Source organism: Podarcis gaigeae (assembly GCF_964106915.1).
Source record: "Podarcis gaigeae genome assembly, chromosome: 10".
NCBI classification, from domain to species: Eukaryota; Metazoa; Chordata; class Lepidosauria; order Squamata; family Lacertidae; genus Podarcis; species Podarcis gaigeae.
The window spans coordinates 40,819,929-40,837,963 of record NC_139686.1 but is presented as its reverse complement, the minus strand read 5'-3'; the positions used below and the strand labels follow the sequence as shown (position 1 = coordinate 40,837,963).

At 41.5% G+C, this 18,035-nt stretch overlaps 1 protein-coding gene and 1 long non-coding RNA gene across 3 annotated transcripts in view; one reads left to right on the top strand and one right to left on the bottom strand.

Annotated features, from left to right (window-relative positions):
• The window catches only part of PAWR (pro-apoptotic WT1 regulator), a gene marked incomplete at its 5' end in the record, with an annotated part of 54,235 nt that extends 36,203 nt beyond the window's left edge, over nucleotides 1–18,032 (bottom strand). Inside the window, one exon of the mRNA XM_083699458.1 lies at nucleotides 17,526–18,032. Coding sequence (XP_083555584.1) covers nucleotides 17,526–18,032 — 507 coding nt within the window. The remainder of the gene's footprint in view (nucleotides 1–17,525) is intronic.
• LOC310825684 lies at nucleotides 4,977–16,336 on the top strand. 2 transcript variants are annotated; one of them, XR_014555438.1, is made up of 5 exons: nucleotides 4,977–4,996; nucleotides 5,407–7,201; nucleotides 9,389–9,518; nucleotides 13,480–14,931; nucleotides 15,613–16,336. It is a non-coding gene; the product is annotated as an uncharacterized lncRNA (long non-coding RNA). The 2 variants fall into 2 exon arrangements; XR_014555439.1 differs by lacking the exon at nucleotides 15,613–16,336 and having other exon boundaries at nucleotides 13,480–14,978.
• Nucleotides 18,033–18,035: the final 3 nt, after the last annotated feature.

Sequence of the window (18,035 nt, the reverse complement as noted above, 5' to 3'; positions counted from 1 at the left end):
GATAATGGAAATGTTTTATTTTCTCTAACATTTGTATAGCAGATCTCTGATCTTCTTAACTACAAAATCTTATTCTTTTTAAAAAAAAACCAACCTCCTCCTCCAACAGTTGTGAAATGCCACCTGATCATTTGCAGTTACTTTATTTCAACAATGATCAGATATTAGTTAACATATATCAGGCACAGGGCAAATCCCAGCTGGGTTGACAGGCAAAGTAGCTAGAGCTAGTAGTTATAAACATTTCTCCTTTGCAGGTTTGTTAATAATAAAAATAAAAACAATCTTTTTTTAAAAAAACAGCTAAAAAATCAAATCCTGGAAGTATGGATTTGGATAATCCAAACACAATTCCACTTATGAAATTCTATGAGAAAGCAAATGAACACAGGATAACAGTAAGTTACCAAACTATTGAGGTTGCCCAGTTGAACTGTCATGGACATGCAGTTGGTTTAAAACTTGAAGCAAAAGCTTCCAAGCTCCTCCACCCGGTTGTGAAAGAGGGGGAAGTATATGAGTGCTGCAGGTTCCTCCACACAGCAGGAATCCATGGTTTCCCATTACAGTCGTACCTTGGATCACAAACACCTTGGTACTTGGACATTTGGCTCCCGAACGCCGCAAACCCAGAAGTGAGTGTTCTGGTTTGCGAACATTCTTTGGAACCTGAACATCTGACAGGGCTTCCACGGCTTCTTGCAGCCACTCAGAAGCCGTGCTTTGTAAGTCGAACAGACTTCCAGAACTGATTCCGTTCGACTTCCAAAGTACGAATGTACATCCAAACCTAGTCTAAGTTGCCTGGGGAGTGGAAAGATGAGCTATTTAGATCACAAAAAAAATAAACAAAATACACTCTGGTCATTGGTAGCCTTCCCACCCACTTCTGATTTAAGGGTCATTTTAAATACACCCAGCCAGCCAGCAGTTGCCTTTTCAAAAGCTACATTTTCAAACTGTCAACTTCTCTGCAGATTCCAAGGCTTAAGGTAGCTCAGTATATGCCTGAGAGATACAGTCTTGGGGTTTCTCCTTGGTTGAAGGAATAAATAAATAAAATCAGTGGAAGTAACCAAGTCCCCCTGTTTGTCCAGGCAGTTTTTTCGCTATAGAATACTTCAATATAAACATAAACCCAAGTATAAACATAGATTATAAATATTTGCCTGAACTTTGAGTCAACCAAGGACATGCCTCAACGATCGTGTTTTCAGTAAAACATAGGTCTAGAATATGGTCACAATTAACACAAGAGTTTACAAGATACACCGTTTTACATCAACTACTGTGCACCCCTCACTTTTGTTTTGTCTCTTTTCTAGATCTTTATTACTGGTTTATTTCAGCATGACAGTTCACTGTTGTCTGTTTTGTTTCAAATGCAATCATTAGGGAAACCGTTTTAAGTAAAAGTGCAGATAGAGCTGGGTTGTTTTTTTTAGAAAATCAACATACACAATTTCAGTGAATACAATGTCTCTCTGCATTATCTATTATTTTTAAAGCAGTTAGAGACCACTTCCCTGAAAGCAAATGTGATAGGGTTGTAGATAGAGCCTGACAAAGAATGTGAAAGATCTGTAATGTGTGTGTGTGTGTGTGTGTGTGTGTGTGAGAGAGAGAGAGAGAGAGAGAGAGAGAGAGGGGGGGGGGGGAGACTTGCATGGCAAGGCCCCGAGCCCACCCCAATTTCTTGGATGATAAAACACACGGACACCCAATATTTTGGTTTAATGGGATAATTAAGGCCACAACTTTATTGGTTACAGATGTGAGCAGTATTGGCTTAGGCACTGGAACTGAACCAACTATATCTGACTCCTGCCTGCCATGCAGGTAGTCTCATATGGGTCAACCACCAGTAGGGAGAGCCCTGTTGATGTACATCAGGCTTCCTCAACCTTGGCCCTCCAGATGTTTTTGGCCTACAACTCCCTTGATCCCTAGCTAGCAGGACCAGTGGTCAGGGATGATGGGAATTGTAGTCTCAAAACATCTGGATGGCTGAGGTTGAGGAAGCCTGATGTACATCAACTGCGAGTTCCCCCAGGGTCACCGATGGGGTCGTGGCACGGACCTAGCCCATACCCAGGCTTTGGACAGGATCCACACCCCCGGATCCTTTTAACGGAATACCCTTAAAGAGGAGGGGCAGGTGAAGGCCACAACCTCCCCTCCAATAACCAGGTTTTACCAATGCCTAACTGCCAAACCGTACAAAGTTGTGACGATTGCTATGAGGCAGGCAAAAACCACATGGCTGGTGCCAATTTGCTAAGTGGAAAAATTCCCACCTGGCCTCCTCTACAGGTGACAAACTGTGGTCCATAGCAAGGCCAAGATGGCGAACACATGAAAATAGGGCAGGAGGGCGGGAGATCCGGCGGATGAGGTAAGGAGGAGGCGGCTCCGGGCTGCGCAGCAGTTTTAAAAGGGTAAGCCACGCCCCCCAGTCGACCAGATTGGTTTGCCGAAGGGTGTGATGTGGTCGGGACCCCCAGTGACGCAAGCGGCTTTCCCACGCGCCCCCCCCCCCCAGTGTTCACAGGGAGAGCACAAGGCCTGCCTGCAACCCTGCCCCCCTGGGAAGAGGAGCAGCCTAAGTAAAATTGCGTAGAAATACAAGTATCATCACCTTCGTGCTTTCTGTATTGGTTTGTCATTAATATTCAGATTCACTGATGGCAATTGTTAAAACCCTAAACCACTTAAATCACCTATGCCATCTACACTGGTGTACAGCTAAAATTAAATTAAATTTATAAAATAAAATTTCATGTTGTAAAATAATCTGCACGGTGCTGGTTAAAGAGCTAACAGGATTTCTCACTTTGAAGAGACTTGCCTCTCCAGGCTCATTCATTTGCCCTTCCTCCATGAGACGGTGGTGAGGCTGCAGATGTTTTCTTGTGTCTAAGGGTCCCAGGTATGTATTTATTTATTACATTTATATCCCACTTTTCCTCCAAGGAGCTTAAGGTGGCATACATTTCATTCTCCAAACAACTCAGTGAGGTAGGTTGGGCTGATAAACAGTCCTAGTCCAACAACATAACCATTACACTATACTGCCTAAGAGACCATGTTGAAAAATTAATGAAGCTTTTCCTGGCCCACTGCAGCCACCTTACCATCTTAGGAAAAAGCAACATTGTGGACCAGGCCTGTGCAGAGCTTGTCTGAGGCCTGGGACGAAAGTCTTGTTAGAATATTGAAGTTATAAACTCAAACAAAAAACCACCTGGTCCCTGGCTGGGGTCTCCAGCCAGGTTAGCCCTCTGAGGCCCAGCACAAGCGTACCCAGCTGTCTCCCTAACCTTGCCTGGTATGGACTCTCCGGAAGGCGGAAGAAACATGATGCTTCCTTTACTGATCATAAAATCCCACTTATTGTGATTGGTCCTTTGGCTTGCTGCAAATGTAACACTTCGTGATCTCCTAAATGTGGAAGTAAGAGGTGGATCCATGTATTTCCTCTACACACAGATTGGTTTTGTGTAAATATGTTTAGCACCTAGGCAGCAGAAGCAAACTCCATTTTATTCCTGTAGTCATGATAGTGCTGTTTGAATTTAAAAAGTGAAACCTTTCATATTCAGAGTGTTTTGGGATTATTATTATTTTTAATGGGTTTATTCTATTGTATTAGGAATGTGGAAGTATTTGCACAGCCTGAAATGAGGTGGGGAATGTTAATTTTGTGCTTCACAACAATAGGAATGCATAGAACTGTTTAAAGCCACCCCCACCCCAAGGTAAGACTATTAATGCAAGATAAACAACATTCAGGTAACATCCCTCCAGCATTTGAAACTTGATAAAGGCATCCTGAACAGAATGCAGTTTTCCTGAAAAATGTGACAGTATGATTTGACAAGGAAAGCTAAATTTAAACAAAACTAAATTCCACATGCAGCTTAACTGAGCATATTTGGGTCAAGTGTTTCTACAATTAACAGAAGTCCTAGCTTGGGGTCAGTTTCTGTGACTGCTCATACTGTGGCCACTGAAGCTGGTACTACCATCTAGCCACTGGTGGGGTGCACAGAGGGGGCCATGTGCAAGTAGATAACACACAGTGTGAGTAGCAGATGCTGAGTTTCTGGCACACAGGAGGTTGGTCCTCAGCCTAGACATTTCAGCCTAGAAGCAGATAACTAAAGTTTAAAAAGAAGCACAGTGACAAAACTCAATCTGATTCCAATAAACTAAAAATATTCAAACAATTACAACACAATTCCATGTAAAGAGGAACACTTGCCCGAGAACCATTTTGGTACGGCAGGTTATTTGAGCCAGAAGCTGAAACGAAAGCCAAATCTTTATCAGGTAAGAGAACCCTCTCTGCTCAAAACCTCTAACCTACATTTGCATTAGTGCAATGCCACGTCTCAGACAATGTTGCAACCACAGTAAAACTGATCGAGAGGAAACTGATGCTTTCCAAGTGTGCTTTTTTTTAAAAAAGGTCAGTAAGCATTTTTCCACATCAACAGCCACAAAGAGGGGAGAAAGGGGCTGTTATCAGCAGCTTACAAGATTGTATGAATAATTTTAATGATTAAGGTAAAGGTAAAGGGACCCCTGACTGTTAGGTCTAGTTGCGAATGACTCTGGGGTTGTAGCGCTCATCTCGCTTTATTGGCCGAGGGAGCCGGCGTATAGCTTCTAGGTCATGTGGCCAGCATGACTAAGCCGCTTCTGGCGAACTAGAGCAGCACACGGAAACACCGTTTACTTTCCCGCTGGAGCGGTACCTATTTATCTACTTGCACTTTGACGTGCTTTCGAACTGCTAGGTTGGCAGGAAATTTTAATGATTACTCTGTTATTTAACAGTAACTTTTGTGTGATACCTACACAGCCTCTTTCTCCAGGATTCTTGGCAGGCAGATGGGGCCCTCTCGAGGAGGTGTAAGCAGCTAAGGGAGATTCAAGAAGTTCCCAGTTATACTTCTGCCATTCCATTTTGATAAGGAAAGGAAACGTTCTGGTAAAACCAGTCTGGTTGATGGCCCAATGCAAGAAGAAGAAGAAGAAGAAGAAGAAGAAGAAGAAGAAGAAGACAACAAACCAGAATCACTAGCCTGAAATGTGTTGTGCAAGTGCAAGTGTAAGAATTGTTGGGTAAAACTCACAAGTCACAGAGGTCAATCATGTGTTACAAGATAGTTTCATGCATTTCAGCAGATTTACATTCTTCCCGTCAGGAACTACTGCATCTACTGCATTCTATTGCACTCTGCATGCATGCATGCACCCTACTTGTTGGTTTTAACAGATTATAATTGACCTTAAAACCCCGGTTTGGGAAATCCCTTACAGATGACCACAGTGCCTGGAGTCAGACAGGTTGTGTATCCACAGCAGTGGCCAGAGGATGAATGGCCGCTGGGAGGAGAGCAGCAACACAACAGGACTTCTTCATCCTCCCACAGCTGCGATAAAGCATGTCTCTCCCATATCGGTATCCTCAGCCACAGCTGGCGCTGTAACTTTAGCTGCTTGACTTCAACCCCAAAGGTGCACTCCTTGTCTCCCGAGACAGAGAGATGCCAACAACAACAAAAATAATCAGGGCACCGACTTCTGATCACTTCTCCTTCCCTAGAATGAAAGCTTTAAAGCCAGTATGCTAATGCTCCTCCTCCTGTTATATCAATGAACTTCTTTCAGTCCCCCAATGGGCAGAAAACTCCCATCTACATGTTCCCACATTAGTTTACTTCTTGCAGGGGGCCAAATGACAGACACACCCAAACCTTACAATATGTTCATCACCAGCAAAAATTGTCTTAAAACAAGATATCCTCAGTCTTCTAAGTATAATTTTTATCTGGTGCAGCACCAGCTTTAAAACTGAGATTTCTTGAAAGATTTTTCATACTGATGGAATAAAAATACATTTTGTAAGAAATGGAATTAACGGTAACATGCTAAGAAACAGTCACACCCTGAATGGTTTAAGCCCAAATATGTAAAGGATCATCTCCTTCCTTACAGACCCTCATAGGATCAGTAGAGGGAACCCCCTTGGTAGTTCCACCACCCTTATAAATATGGGGGCTCCCCTAGGAGAGGGCATTCTATGCAGTAGCCCCAAAGAAGTGCTCTAGCACCTTCATTATGTAGGTTTTGACAGATGCTGAAGATGCACCTCTTTACCCTGGTCTTTGACATTTGAGATGAATCATCTTGAATGTAATGTTTTTCAAATTTTTGCAATGATGTATTTTTAAACTGTTATAGCCCACGCTGGAACCTCATGGTGAAGGATGGGTAAAAAATTAGATGCTGCTGCTGCTATCATTCATGCAGTGCAATTCACTTAAATATTGTGGCCTGGGACAGGGAGTGTGGCCTGGAATAGGTTCTGAGGGGCAAATAAAAATACCCAGAGGGTCATATTTGGTTCTCTGTTCCCCTCCCTGCTTCGGTAGCTAGAAATCCCATATAGTGCATAGTGTCCCCAGACTTGCCTCTTCCAACCTGAAATAAGTGACGCATATGATGCCTGCTCTACTTTTCACTTAAATATTTTCTGTTTAATACAATGCTGTTTGTTCAATTAAGTCTTCAATGCAGGAAAGAGGAGACAGTCCTCCACAAAGTTGAACATAAAGGCCCCAAAAATGTCATTACACTCCGCCTGTGTAAAAAGCCATCATACAAAGTAACCTGGCCTTAACATTCTTTACAAGTGACTGCAGGGAGAACATGCTTTTGTTTAAATAAACAGCCCCTACTGTAATAATAACTTCTAAGTACCCTTTAAAGCACTTTTTTTTGTTTCATCCTCGAAAGAAAAACATATCTAAAGGGAAGTGCCACTTCACTGCTAAACTCTGACTTTCAAGTTTACTTTAAAATGTAGGTTTTAGTACATTGCTATTTAAATTAGCAGCATTTAGATGAAAAGCAACAGTCAACTTTGGTGATAAGCTCTTTGGCTTGAGTAGAAATACTCAATTTCCCTTCCAACCCCTCTTATGTTTCCTTCTTTTCTCTTTTTAAGGCCTTTTGCTTTAGAAGGAACATCCATTGCTTCATTATGAGAAGCGGTAAAGGAGCCCATAACATTATTTTTATATCTTTTATTTATTTTGTGTTGTTTTATCTGAGATAGGAAGGCAAGAACCAGAAGCTTGTAACCAAATAAAGCAAGGAGTAGACATCTCTGCAACACAAGAACAACAGGGTATTTTATAGTATTTTACAATATGATCCTATAATGGAGCCAGAGTTATTGGTCAGCATGTTGGACTCGGAATGTTGGTCTTTTGGAAGACCAGCATTTCAATCCCTATTCTGCTATGAAGCACATTAGGTAATCTTGAACCAGAATGACTTTCAGCCTAATCTACCTTGCAGAGTTCTTGCAAGGATAATACAGGAAGTGGGAGAGCAATTTGTGTTAGAAACTGAGATATGAAAGCTAGGGGCTAAATAGCACCTTAAACCTAGGTTATGGATGCAACAACAGAATGTCTAGGCACACTTTTTAAATAACAATACAGCAGAAACTCGGGTTGCGAAAGTGACCCATGTGGGAGGCACATTCAAACCCGCAGCGTTCGCAACTTGCAGCACTGCGTCTGCGCACACGTGAGTCGCGAATCGGTGCTTCTGTGCATAGTGCGATTTAGTGTTTCTGCACATGTGTGAGCGCTGAAACCCGGAAGTAACCTGTTCCAGTACTTCTGGGTTCGGCGCAGTGCACAACCCGAAAACATGTAACCAGAAGTGTCTGTAACCCTAGGTACCACTGTACAAAGCTAAAAATGAATGAACTGCAGCTAAAGTCTTATGTTCATTTTTAACGTGGTCTACTCCTTTCCCTATGTAACACAGGTGGCGCTGTGGTCTAAATCACAGAGCCTGGGGCCTGCCAATCAGAAGGTCGGCGGTTCGAATCCCCGCAACGGGGTGAGCTCTCATTGTTCGGTCCCAGCTCCTGCCCACCTAGCAGTTCGAAAGCACGTCAAAGTGCAAGTAGATAAATAGGTAGCACTCCAGTGGGAAGGTAAACGGAGTTTCTGTGCGTTGCTCTGGTTCGCCAGAAGCAGCTTAGTCACACTGGCCACATGACCTGGAAGCTGTCTGCGGACAAACACCAGCTCCCTCAGCCTATAGAGCAAGATGAACGCACAACCCCAGAGTCGTCCGCAACTGGACCTAATGGTCAGAGGTATCTTTACCTTTACCTACCGCTTTCCCTGCCCCTAATATTCTTAAGAGGGTCTCTTCTACAGTCTTCAGAGAGTAGCTGGAAGTGGGGAGGCAGAAAAAGGTCCTCCTTTTCTTCCACTCTGCAGTTTTAATCTGAAATTTTAGGCGCAGTTAAAAAATACCCCAGAGCTCAGAAACAGCTTGTGCTAATTAAATTCCCTGTTGCAAAATGTGCCTAGAACAATGGGAGTTTCAAACACTGAGAGCCATGTACATTACCTTGAACTTGAAGAAAGGTTGAAGAAAGGTTGAAAATTACAGTAATAAATACATGTTTACTCAAAAACAAGTCCTGCCAATTCTAATGGGATTTATTCCTTAATAAGTGTACATAGGATTGCAAGATGTAATCTATACTTGGTAGATGGAATTTCTCATGTGGTAATACTTTGCTGCAATTATTTTCACTTCACTGTTTCGCTACACCCAAGTAGATTCCAAAGTTGTTCGACTTTCCTATCAACTTTTAATAAATTGTTTTTTCACCCCACTTTCCCATCCATGTGGGCCTTAAAAGGTGCTACTTAAATTACAGGAAGATGATAACACAAAAAATAAAAGGTAGGTGTGTTCCCAGTATCCATATTAGGTCAATAACTTTATTAGGATCACTAGAATATCACAGAGCAACACACATGCTACAGCTAGTTAAATTTTCATTCACTCAAAAGATGAAGAAGGCCCTAAATTTAGAATTCAGGAGGCATATCAGTCACAGCTAACCATGATTTTCTGGCATTTCAGTCCTACAAACACTTTGAAAGGCCCAGTTTCAATAAAAATTATTTACAAAGCAAGTTGGCTTAGGACTAAGGACCATACCCAGGGCTATTTGCAATTAAACTGATTTCCATTTAGAAAGCTTAATAGGCTATCTGTGGCCAGATCCACCATTAATATGTTGCTGTAAGATAGTGATCTGATTTGCAGCACAATTTCCAACATCAAACTAACCTAATAATAATAATCTTAAGCTAGTTATTTGTGCCAGGAGTAGTCTTTGTTACGCAAAGAACTCTCTATTATTTGTCTTCTCATCAAGATCTAGTAAATTAACGTTACAGCTCAAGTGTCAGTGGATTTTCAATATTCTTTAAGTATGGTCATCTCTGGATAAACGCTTAGCTCATTTTATTTACTTTTTTCTTACCCTGAGGCTGAGTCATAGAGAAAGGGGTGCCATGAATGCTAAATAGCTATTTGCACTTGCTACAGAAGCTGGACTGCATAGAAAACAGCTTTTGAATGGAGTTTGAATACTACCTAATTCCTCTTATAGTTACTTGGTAAGTAAAAAAGCACTTTTACTGATGCTTATCCAATTTTGTATCACTGCTTCTCAGTTGGCTTCCAGACCCAATTCAAAATAAAGACCAAAATGGTCTAGAGACAGAATATGTTAAGTACCACTTCTTCACACATGATCATATTCACTCAGCAGAGACCTTTGGATGACCTGCTCTGTAGTCTCTGACCAGTGGATCTACAGTGGATGCCTACAAGAAACTTTCAAGAGTATAAATTCTGTTTTAAGGTTATATTGTGGTTTTGTTATGCTTTCTTAGGCATGTTGACTAGTTTAATAGTTGGGGCTCTGCTCTCTATTCTGAGAATCATTCAGTATGCAGAGATAAAATCCTAGCAAAAGTTATTATTTATTGTTTTCCTTATTGCAAAGCTGCATTTTGCAAAAGGCAAGATGGTGTGCTATAAAAAGTTCCACAGATTAGCCATTTTAATGCAATTTTAAGTATACGTGTTCATAGGGTTAAAGTGTAAAGTTCCAAGTCTTGGAGACCAACCATTGCTGCTTTACCAAAATAGTTGCCAGAAAAAAAGAAAAAAGGAAGGATTTCACTTTAAGCAGTTCTATAATCTCTTTGAAAGAAACTAATAATTTAGGATTATTGTTGCAGTCACACCTGAGGGAGTGGTATAAGCAGCTCAAAAGCTAAATTGGCCTATTTGCAAGCAGCCATTAACCTAGTTATTTTAAAATGAGACAGGTTTTGTAGTTCATCCAGTTTCAGCATAAGATCCCACAATCATGCAAAAGTATTAGGGGAATTCCTCCAGGAATTATTGCCACAAGTTTATAAGCTATACAAGAGTTACACTACAATCCCTTATCCAGCTCCCTAAAAGTAAGTTCCAAAGAACACAATAAGGACTTACTTCTGAAAAAATATGCATGGGATTGCTCAAGCAAATTGTCAAGCAACAGCACTAATGAAGAAGAAAGGAGGGTGGAACCCGAACAATGTAGAAAACAAATAATGCACACAAAGGTGTCAAAATTGGGTGCGATATCAATAATGTTATATAACATATGAATACAGTAAACCAGCTTCCACTGTATAGAAATTTTATATCCCCTTAATATATAAAGTGGTTGGTAGTTAGTGGTGATCCCCTTTTCTTCTCATTTTTTATTTCATGGGAGTTAAGGCACCTAGGTATGGCTGAATTTATTTAGTTGTGCAGTTTGAAGTTGGTCTCTCAAGTTTAAATAGGTTTCTAATTAATAATTTGACTTGTATGTGAGCTTTTATAACATGTTAGGACCCACTTTTAACTCAAATTTGCTTCTGGGGACCATTTCTTAATCCTTTACCATATATTTGCCTGGTGGTAGTACTCCTGTTGTGACCCACCTTGGATCAATTACAATGGAAATCATATAGTACTTTGTACAAATACACTGGACAACCTGGGTCGGTCAACAGGCATGATATCTAAATGGAACTTCCATGTACCACATAAATGTACCTCTGTGTGCTGGGGACAAAAGATAGGAAAGCTATTGCCTTTTTACCTCACTTGTTGGAAATAGCTGATTAAGTTCATCAGTTACAAGGAAGATGGCAGGTTGAACCAGGAGTTATAGGTGCAAAGAAGCAATCATGGTTGTTCCCACATTTTTGAAAGTATTACCGGTAATCTAGTAATTGGTTTTGCCTCCAACACTAATTGAAACACATAGATTAAGAGGCAATGCACTATCTGGATAATTTGTTTATTATTTGCTGAATCACTTTATATTAGAAATATCACAGCAATGTACGAAAAAGAAAAATAAGCTCCTTAAAAATAACTAGCAATAAAAACAAAGAACCTTTGAAATGGAAATTTTTCTACTCAACATCACTGGGATACAGGAATTGTTCATGTGGCTTCCAACACACTTACTTCAGCTTTTAGTTCAGTTTTAGAATGTATTTGAGCTAATTTAACATATAATAATTAAGAAACCACAATTATAGACACACCTATTGATAACAATAAGTTAAGCAACCAAGGAACCCTTGTACTTCCTTATTCCATTCCTCTACTTGTTGAGTCATCGTGTTGTCCCATGTCTAAAATTAGGATACACTACTTCCAAAATGCTGTAATCTGACTTGCAATCTAATACAACGTATACAACATTATGTGTTTAGAAATGGCATCCCAAAGGCAATTACAATTTCTAATCTTTTAATGGCAGATTAACAGATTAGTCTGGGGTTGCAATTCTATAAAATTTTACCTTGCAAAAAACTAAGTTGAACCATGTTTGACAGTGAAACATACTGCCTCACAAGAATGTAGGGCCTAATTTGTTAGAGGTTTTAAAGCAAAGATGGCTCCCATCCTATTAGGGGTGCTGTAGTATATTTCCCACATTGGCAGGTGGTTTGATGGTTCCCTTTCAGCTTTGTAGTTGCAGCCAACTACTCAGAGCAGAAACACTAAAAATCAATTGACTAATTTAAGACTAGTGAGTTCAGTGGCTCTGCTCCAAGTATGACTTAAATAAGATACCTCTATCATACTACTTCTGATTAAACACTGAAATAAATCTGAATCTAAGTAAACAGGTGTAGGATGGTACGGTAAGCCTAGGCTTTGATTTGAATTTTTGAAAAGCTGGACTGAACACTACTCATTGCAAGCTTAGTTCAGTTCTGCAGTGAATACAGGAAATTTTGAATTCATAAGAATACTTAATATTGCTCATGAAAATACATATGGCCACAAACCAGAATTCATTACCATAATAGATACAAGCAGGGGAATATTGTAGGGAAAGGCTTATATGGATTGGGGTTACAAAGTTAATGTAGAATTATGAGCAACACAAGATGCATGTGCTTGTATACCACAGATCTTAAAATCTACCACAAAGTATACTTGGTATCTGACACCAAATTTTGGATACAAGTTCCAACACAATCTACCAAGTCATACTTGTTCTAACTTTGTTATCTTATAATGTTTAATCGCAAGATTCATTTTCAAATAAACAGTAGCAAACTTGGGAGGGTTAGGCATGAATCCTTGCTCAGTTGTTAAATTCAATGGCAAACTAGCTTCAGGTAGTTGTTAAATTCAATGGCAAACTAGCTTCACTTGCTACATTTGTAGATCATGCTAAGCCATGGTTTAACATGATATACATAAATAACAATCCAAGGATTGGATAAAACAACAAGCTGACCTGAAAAGGAACTGAAAGTAAATGCTTCCGAAATAAGTTCAGGCTGAGACTTGCTCAGGCTAATTTCAATCCATGTATGTCATGTGAAACCATACCACAGTTTGCCATGATGTAGCAACTGTCTTGCCATTTACCTTTATTACTGAGAACATATAATGCTGATCTCAGTTCTTCGGGGAAAGTGTGGAATACAATTCCAACTATGTAGATAAATCAACTTGTGGGAAACCTTTGGCCCTCCAGATGTTGCTGAATTACAACTCCCAGAAGCCCCAGTAAGCATGGCCAAAGGTTTGAGATGATGGCTGCTGTAGTTCAGCAGTATCTGGAGGGCCAGTTTCTGCATACCTGATGTATACAGATGAACTCAGTTGATACAGGTTTGTAATTTATACTAATTCCCTCCTTTTAAAAACCTTCCTCTAAGTCTACTGTCTGTGTGTGAAACCCTTAACTGCCCCAGCCTTCATGGTCTCCATCACCAAAGAAAAGTGTAATGGGTTTATTTCAGCCTCTTCATGTGCTATTCTTATTTCTCCCTGCTTATAATAATTCCTATTTATATATCAAATTCACCATAACAGCCCTAGGGCTGAATTTGGCCCTCCAGAGTCCAGACATCTCTATATGGCCCACAATATTTTAACTAAAAAGGCTTCAGAGCAACTTTTAAAACTGCTAGGGGGGGGTGGAAATCATCATTATTGAAGACAGAATTACATTAATGGTGAGATAGTGAACACAACTGATTTCTTCTTTACAAACAGCACTAAGATATGCTGAAAAAGGAAGAATAGTTCCACTGAAAGGCTGGAAAAACCTGTTCAGTAAAGTTAAGAGAAAGTTTTGCCAGTATCATTGAGTTCAACTGAATGATGTTTTGGAGGTAAGGAGTGTGGGGGGGGGGGGAGGAGAGATACAGCATAGCTGTCTTCTAGTTGCCATGCTGGTGCCTTTGTAACAGAGGAAGCATAAATAAAAAGCCCCAGCTGATGTTCCATAGAGTGCATATAAAAGAGAGAAAGACTGAGATCAGGGGAGCTTGTAAGTTACTCAGCATATTTTAAAGAGGAAGCACAAATAATTTTCCTCAGCCTCCTTGTGTCCTTGTTTCCTCAGCCTCCTTGTGTTCAAAGTAGAATCACAAAAATATCAGGCCTTAAAAAGTCAGAACATCTGAATATTCTGATATTGAATCTCTGGGCTGCAGCAGATATCAGAAGAAATTATCCTGACCTAGAAATGGCTACTGAAGATGCCAGATAGTAGTCCTTCATAGGGCAGGACACCTGCATCTAGGTGGCTGATGCCTCTCACAGATTCTGGATCCTGGTGGTGGATGCAAGAAGAAATGAGGCAATAAATGTGTTCGTGTTCCTCTGAGTCTTCAGATGTTCTGACTTTTTAAAGCCTAATATTTTTGTTCTAGTAGCAGCTGGAACATCTGAAGAGGTCCTTAGGAATGGGGCAGTAATGTACACAACTTTGCCCACCACCTTACCCCAATAACATTTTTCCATGTTGTATTTTAAATGTCTTGCAAGCTGCCGTATACTGTAAGAAAAGCATCTTACACAAAATATATCAATTTTCACCTGCAGAGGATTGATTTTCTTTTGCACTATGTTTTTATACTTCACTTAAAAGTGTTTTTAGAAGCACATTTCAAGAGAAGATAAACTCTATTGAAACAGTGCATATTCACTGAGGGTTTACACAAGCACTGTTTGCACAGTTACTTTTAAGTAGCAAGTTTCTACACCTGCTGCCTTCCCAGCAAGCTAAGTTTGTTCCCATGAGTTTTTCCTTTCCCTTCAAGTGGCAAGCATACTGCTGCACCAGGCAATTCAAATCTGTTACCTGTGGATTTAATCAAGATTACAGAACACATTGTGTGTTGATCAGTTTACGAATGTCAGGATGTTTGTGTTAGCACCAATGGCATGTTATTAATAATTGCTACAACTATTTTGCTTTCCAGTGGTCATCACTGTTTGTTCTTTTTCCCATTTCTTTTGCATAAAGTAAGTCCATGACTCACTCCAGTTTAAAGAATCAGGTCAGTTAATGAGGAGAAGTGTTGTCTGTTAGAGAAGACTATACCAGGCTAGCAACTTCTTGTGCCCCTCACTTGAGAAGGATCCTGACATTACAGAATGGTAGCTGCAAAATAATGATCAAGTAAAAGGAAGATAAAGAGTGATTTCTGGTGATGAAAGGTGTGTCTGCAGTTTACAAACCCAAGAAAATAAAATAGTTAAGGTAGCTACATTTATTGTTTCCTTTGGGGATCTTGAGATGAAACTTGTGAAGACATGCACTATTTTTTTCCTAAATCTTCTTCCTCTTAGCTTGAAAACACTGAAGATATTATTATCATGCTTTTGCATTCCTTTAAGAGCATTTTTAAATTAATGCCAGATTTTTATACTAGTAGAAACCCACAGAAGACAGCTACATTGGCTAATGAAAATATATTTTTCTCCTTTCTTCAAACCACTGCATTTTTTCCAGTGAAAGAAATTGCTTTGGATTCAGAACTACATTACATTTTCACCTGAACAGATACCTCAATTTCCTTTCTTTGCTGTTTTAGCTCTGATAAGACTTTTTAAAAAATTGTTATAGGAAGTGTCTCTGACACACAAGGGGGAACTGTAAAAGGGCAGAAAAATTCAGTGTGCATGAATCTTTATGTCCTGCTTTGAAAGTGTTGCTTGATAACTGTTTCAATATCAAAGGATTTTTTAAAAAAATCCATACTACACATCTTAATTAGCTTTCCAATAGCAAAATGTTATCAACTCTTATTTTTTGTGTGTTAATGTACTGTCACTGTTAATATAACTATCACCATTTGACAGTATGTTTGCTATCTCTTCCTGGGCCCCCCCCCAAAGAAAATGGGATTATATTCCTGCAGTTCAGAAGCACTTCATGCACAGGAAGAAGTAGATTCCGTAACAAGAGTGTTAGTCTTTAAGGTCCCACAAGAACCCTGCCTGTTTTTATTTGAGTGTAAATAAAGTGTAGAGTTATACTATTTTCATCAATGCTCTCTTAGACCTCCCTTGTTGCAGGCAAACCATACAGAAAAAGGAAACCCATATGTGTTACAGACCACAATTACATTCATGCTTTGTAACTGTGAACTGTGATGCATCTGCTTTGCATACAGAAGGTCCCAGGTTCAATCCTCAGCATCTCCGGGTAGGTCTGGGAAAGATTCCCTGATGGAACCCCTGGACAAATGGCTACCTGTCAGTGTAGCTAAAACTGAACCAGGATGGACTGTTGTTCAGTCTTGGTACCAAGGGAGCTTCCTATGTTCCTAAGCTTACCCAAAGTAAGCCCCTTCATTTCTCTGGAACTTACCCCTGCATGCCAGGATAGAAAAGTCAGTTTCTGTCAGGAGCTACAGTCGCTTTACTTACCAATACCAAAACATGCAGCAGAGTGGGTACCACATCTTACTATTTAAAACCCTTATAAGCATATTATTCCAGTAGATTAGTGGTGGGGAACTTGTGGCTTTCAATATACTGTTAAGACTCTAGCTCCCATCAGCCCCAGTCAGCACGACCAATGATCTGAGGTTTAGTCCCACAGCATCTGAAGGGCGACAACCCCAACCATATATATATGTGTGTGTGTGTGTGTATGTACACACACATATATATGTACATATACATCTGTGTGTATATATAAACATACACACACACACATATACACACACACACACACGTATATACAGCATGTATATGTGATTATCGTCTTCCAAGGCAACTACTCTATTCCAAACTTAAAAACGGATAGCGTAATGCTGGTCGTCAACAAAAGAGGTTTAAAGACTGTCTCAAGGCAAATTTTTAAAAATGTAGTATAAACACCAACAATTGGGAAACACTTGCCTGTGAGCATTCCAATTGGAGAACAGCCTTTACCAAAGGTGTTATGGGCTTTGAAGATACTTGAACGCAGGATGCAAGTGAGAAACCTGCTAAGAGGAAGGCACGCTTGGCAAATCCACACCGTAATCAACTCCTGCCCGGGAACCAATGTCCCCACGGTGGAAAGAGGTGTGGATCCAGAATTGGCCTCCACAGTCACTTATGGACTCACTGTTAAAACCATGCTTATGAAAGACAATCTTACTCGGCTATGAGTGATCACCAAAAAGGAATATATGTAAATACACACACATATACATATGCATATTTTCCCCCTTTTATATATAGACATACACACACACACACACACACACACACACAAAATGTCATAAGAACTCTTCCATGGTCATGACCTCCGTTCACATCAAAATGAGGCTTTAGCCATTCTCTCTCTCTCTCTCTCTCTCTCTCTCTCTCTCTCTCTCCCCCAAGGGTAAAACCACCCAGAAACCACCTGAAGGGCTTCTGCTGCTCCTACACATTTAAATCCACCCAGATCCAATTTGCATAGCTTAGGCTGCCATCTCTGAAGCAGCACAACAGACCTCTCTTGTCTGACTCTTCCGGAACAGGGCACTTTGCGGGTTTTGCAACCTGAAGTAGTCCCATCCCCTCCCGGGAGCAGCAGCAGCCTGTAGGTAAACAGCCTCCTCCCTTTCAACCCTGGCGAGCTCCTCGGAGGGAGCGGGGAGGAGGAGCCACCGTCGCCCAGGAAGCCGCCCGGCTCTTCATCAGGTGCAGCAGCAGCAGCAGCACCGGGAGCCGTTGGGCTGTCCGTTGGGCTGCGTTTCAAAAGAGCCAGTCACGCGCGCGGTCTCCCCCCGCCGCCCCCCCCCGCAGTTCGGCGCGCGGCGCCCTCTCACCTCAGCGGTGGGGATGTTCACCACACCTGTCGAGCGCCTCTTCTCCCTCAGCTTCCTCTTCTCGATCTGCCCTTTCCCTTTCCGGGCGCTGGGGCCGGACGAGCCCTTGCCCTTGGCCGCCGCTTTCTCCTCCTCAGGGGAGCCCGGCGCCACGACGCCTTTGGGCCCCGGCGGCGGCTCCGCCACTCCTGCTCGGGCTCCGGCCGCCGGGGTGTTCGGCGGGGGCTCCTTGGGCGGCGCGCTCCTGCCCACAGGGACGCAGTTCGTGCCGGCGCCGCTGCCGTTGTTGTTGACCTCGGCGGTGGCGGCAGCAGCAGCAGTAGTTGTAGTAGTAGTAGTAGTGTTTGCGGCGGCGGCGGCGGCCCCGGGGGCTTTGCAGTCCCCTGAGGCCGCGGCCGTTGTAGTCGGCGCCTGCTTCGCCCGCATCTTCTCCCGCTTGGCTTTCCACTCCTCCAGGAAGTCTGTGGTGGTGCTGACGCCGCTGGCCCGGTAGCCACCGGTGGCCATATT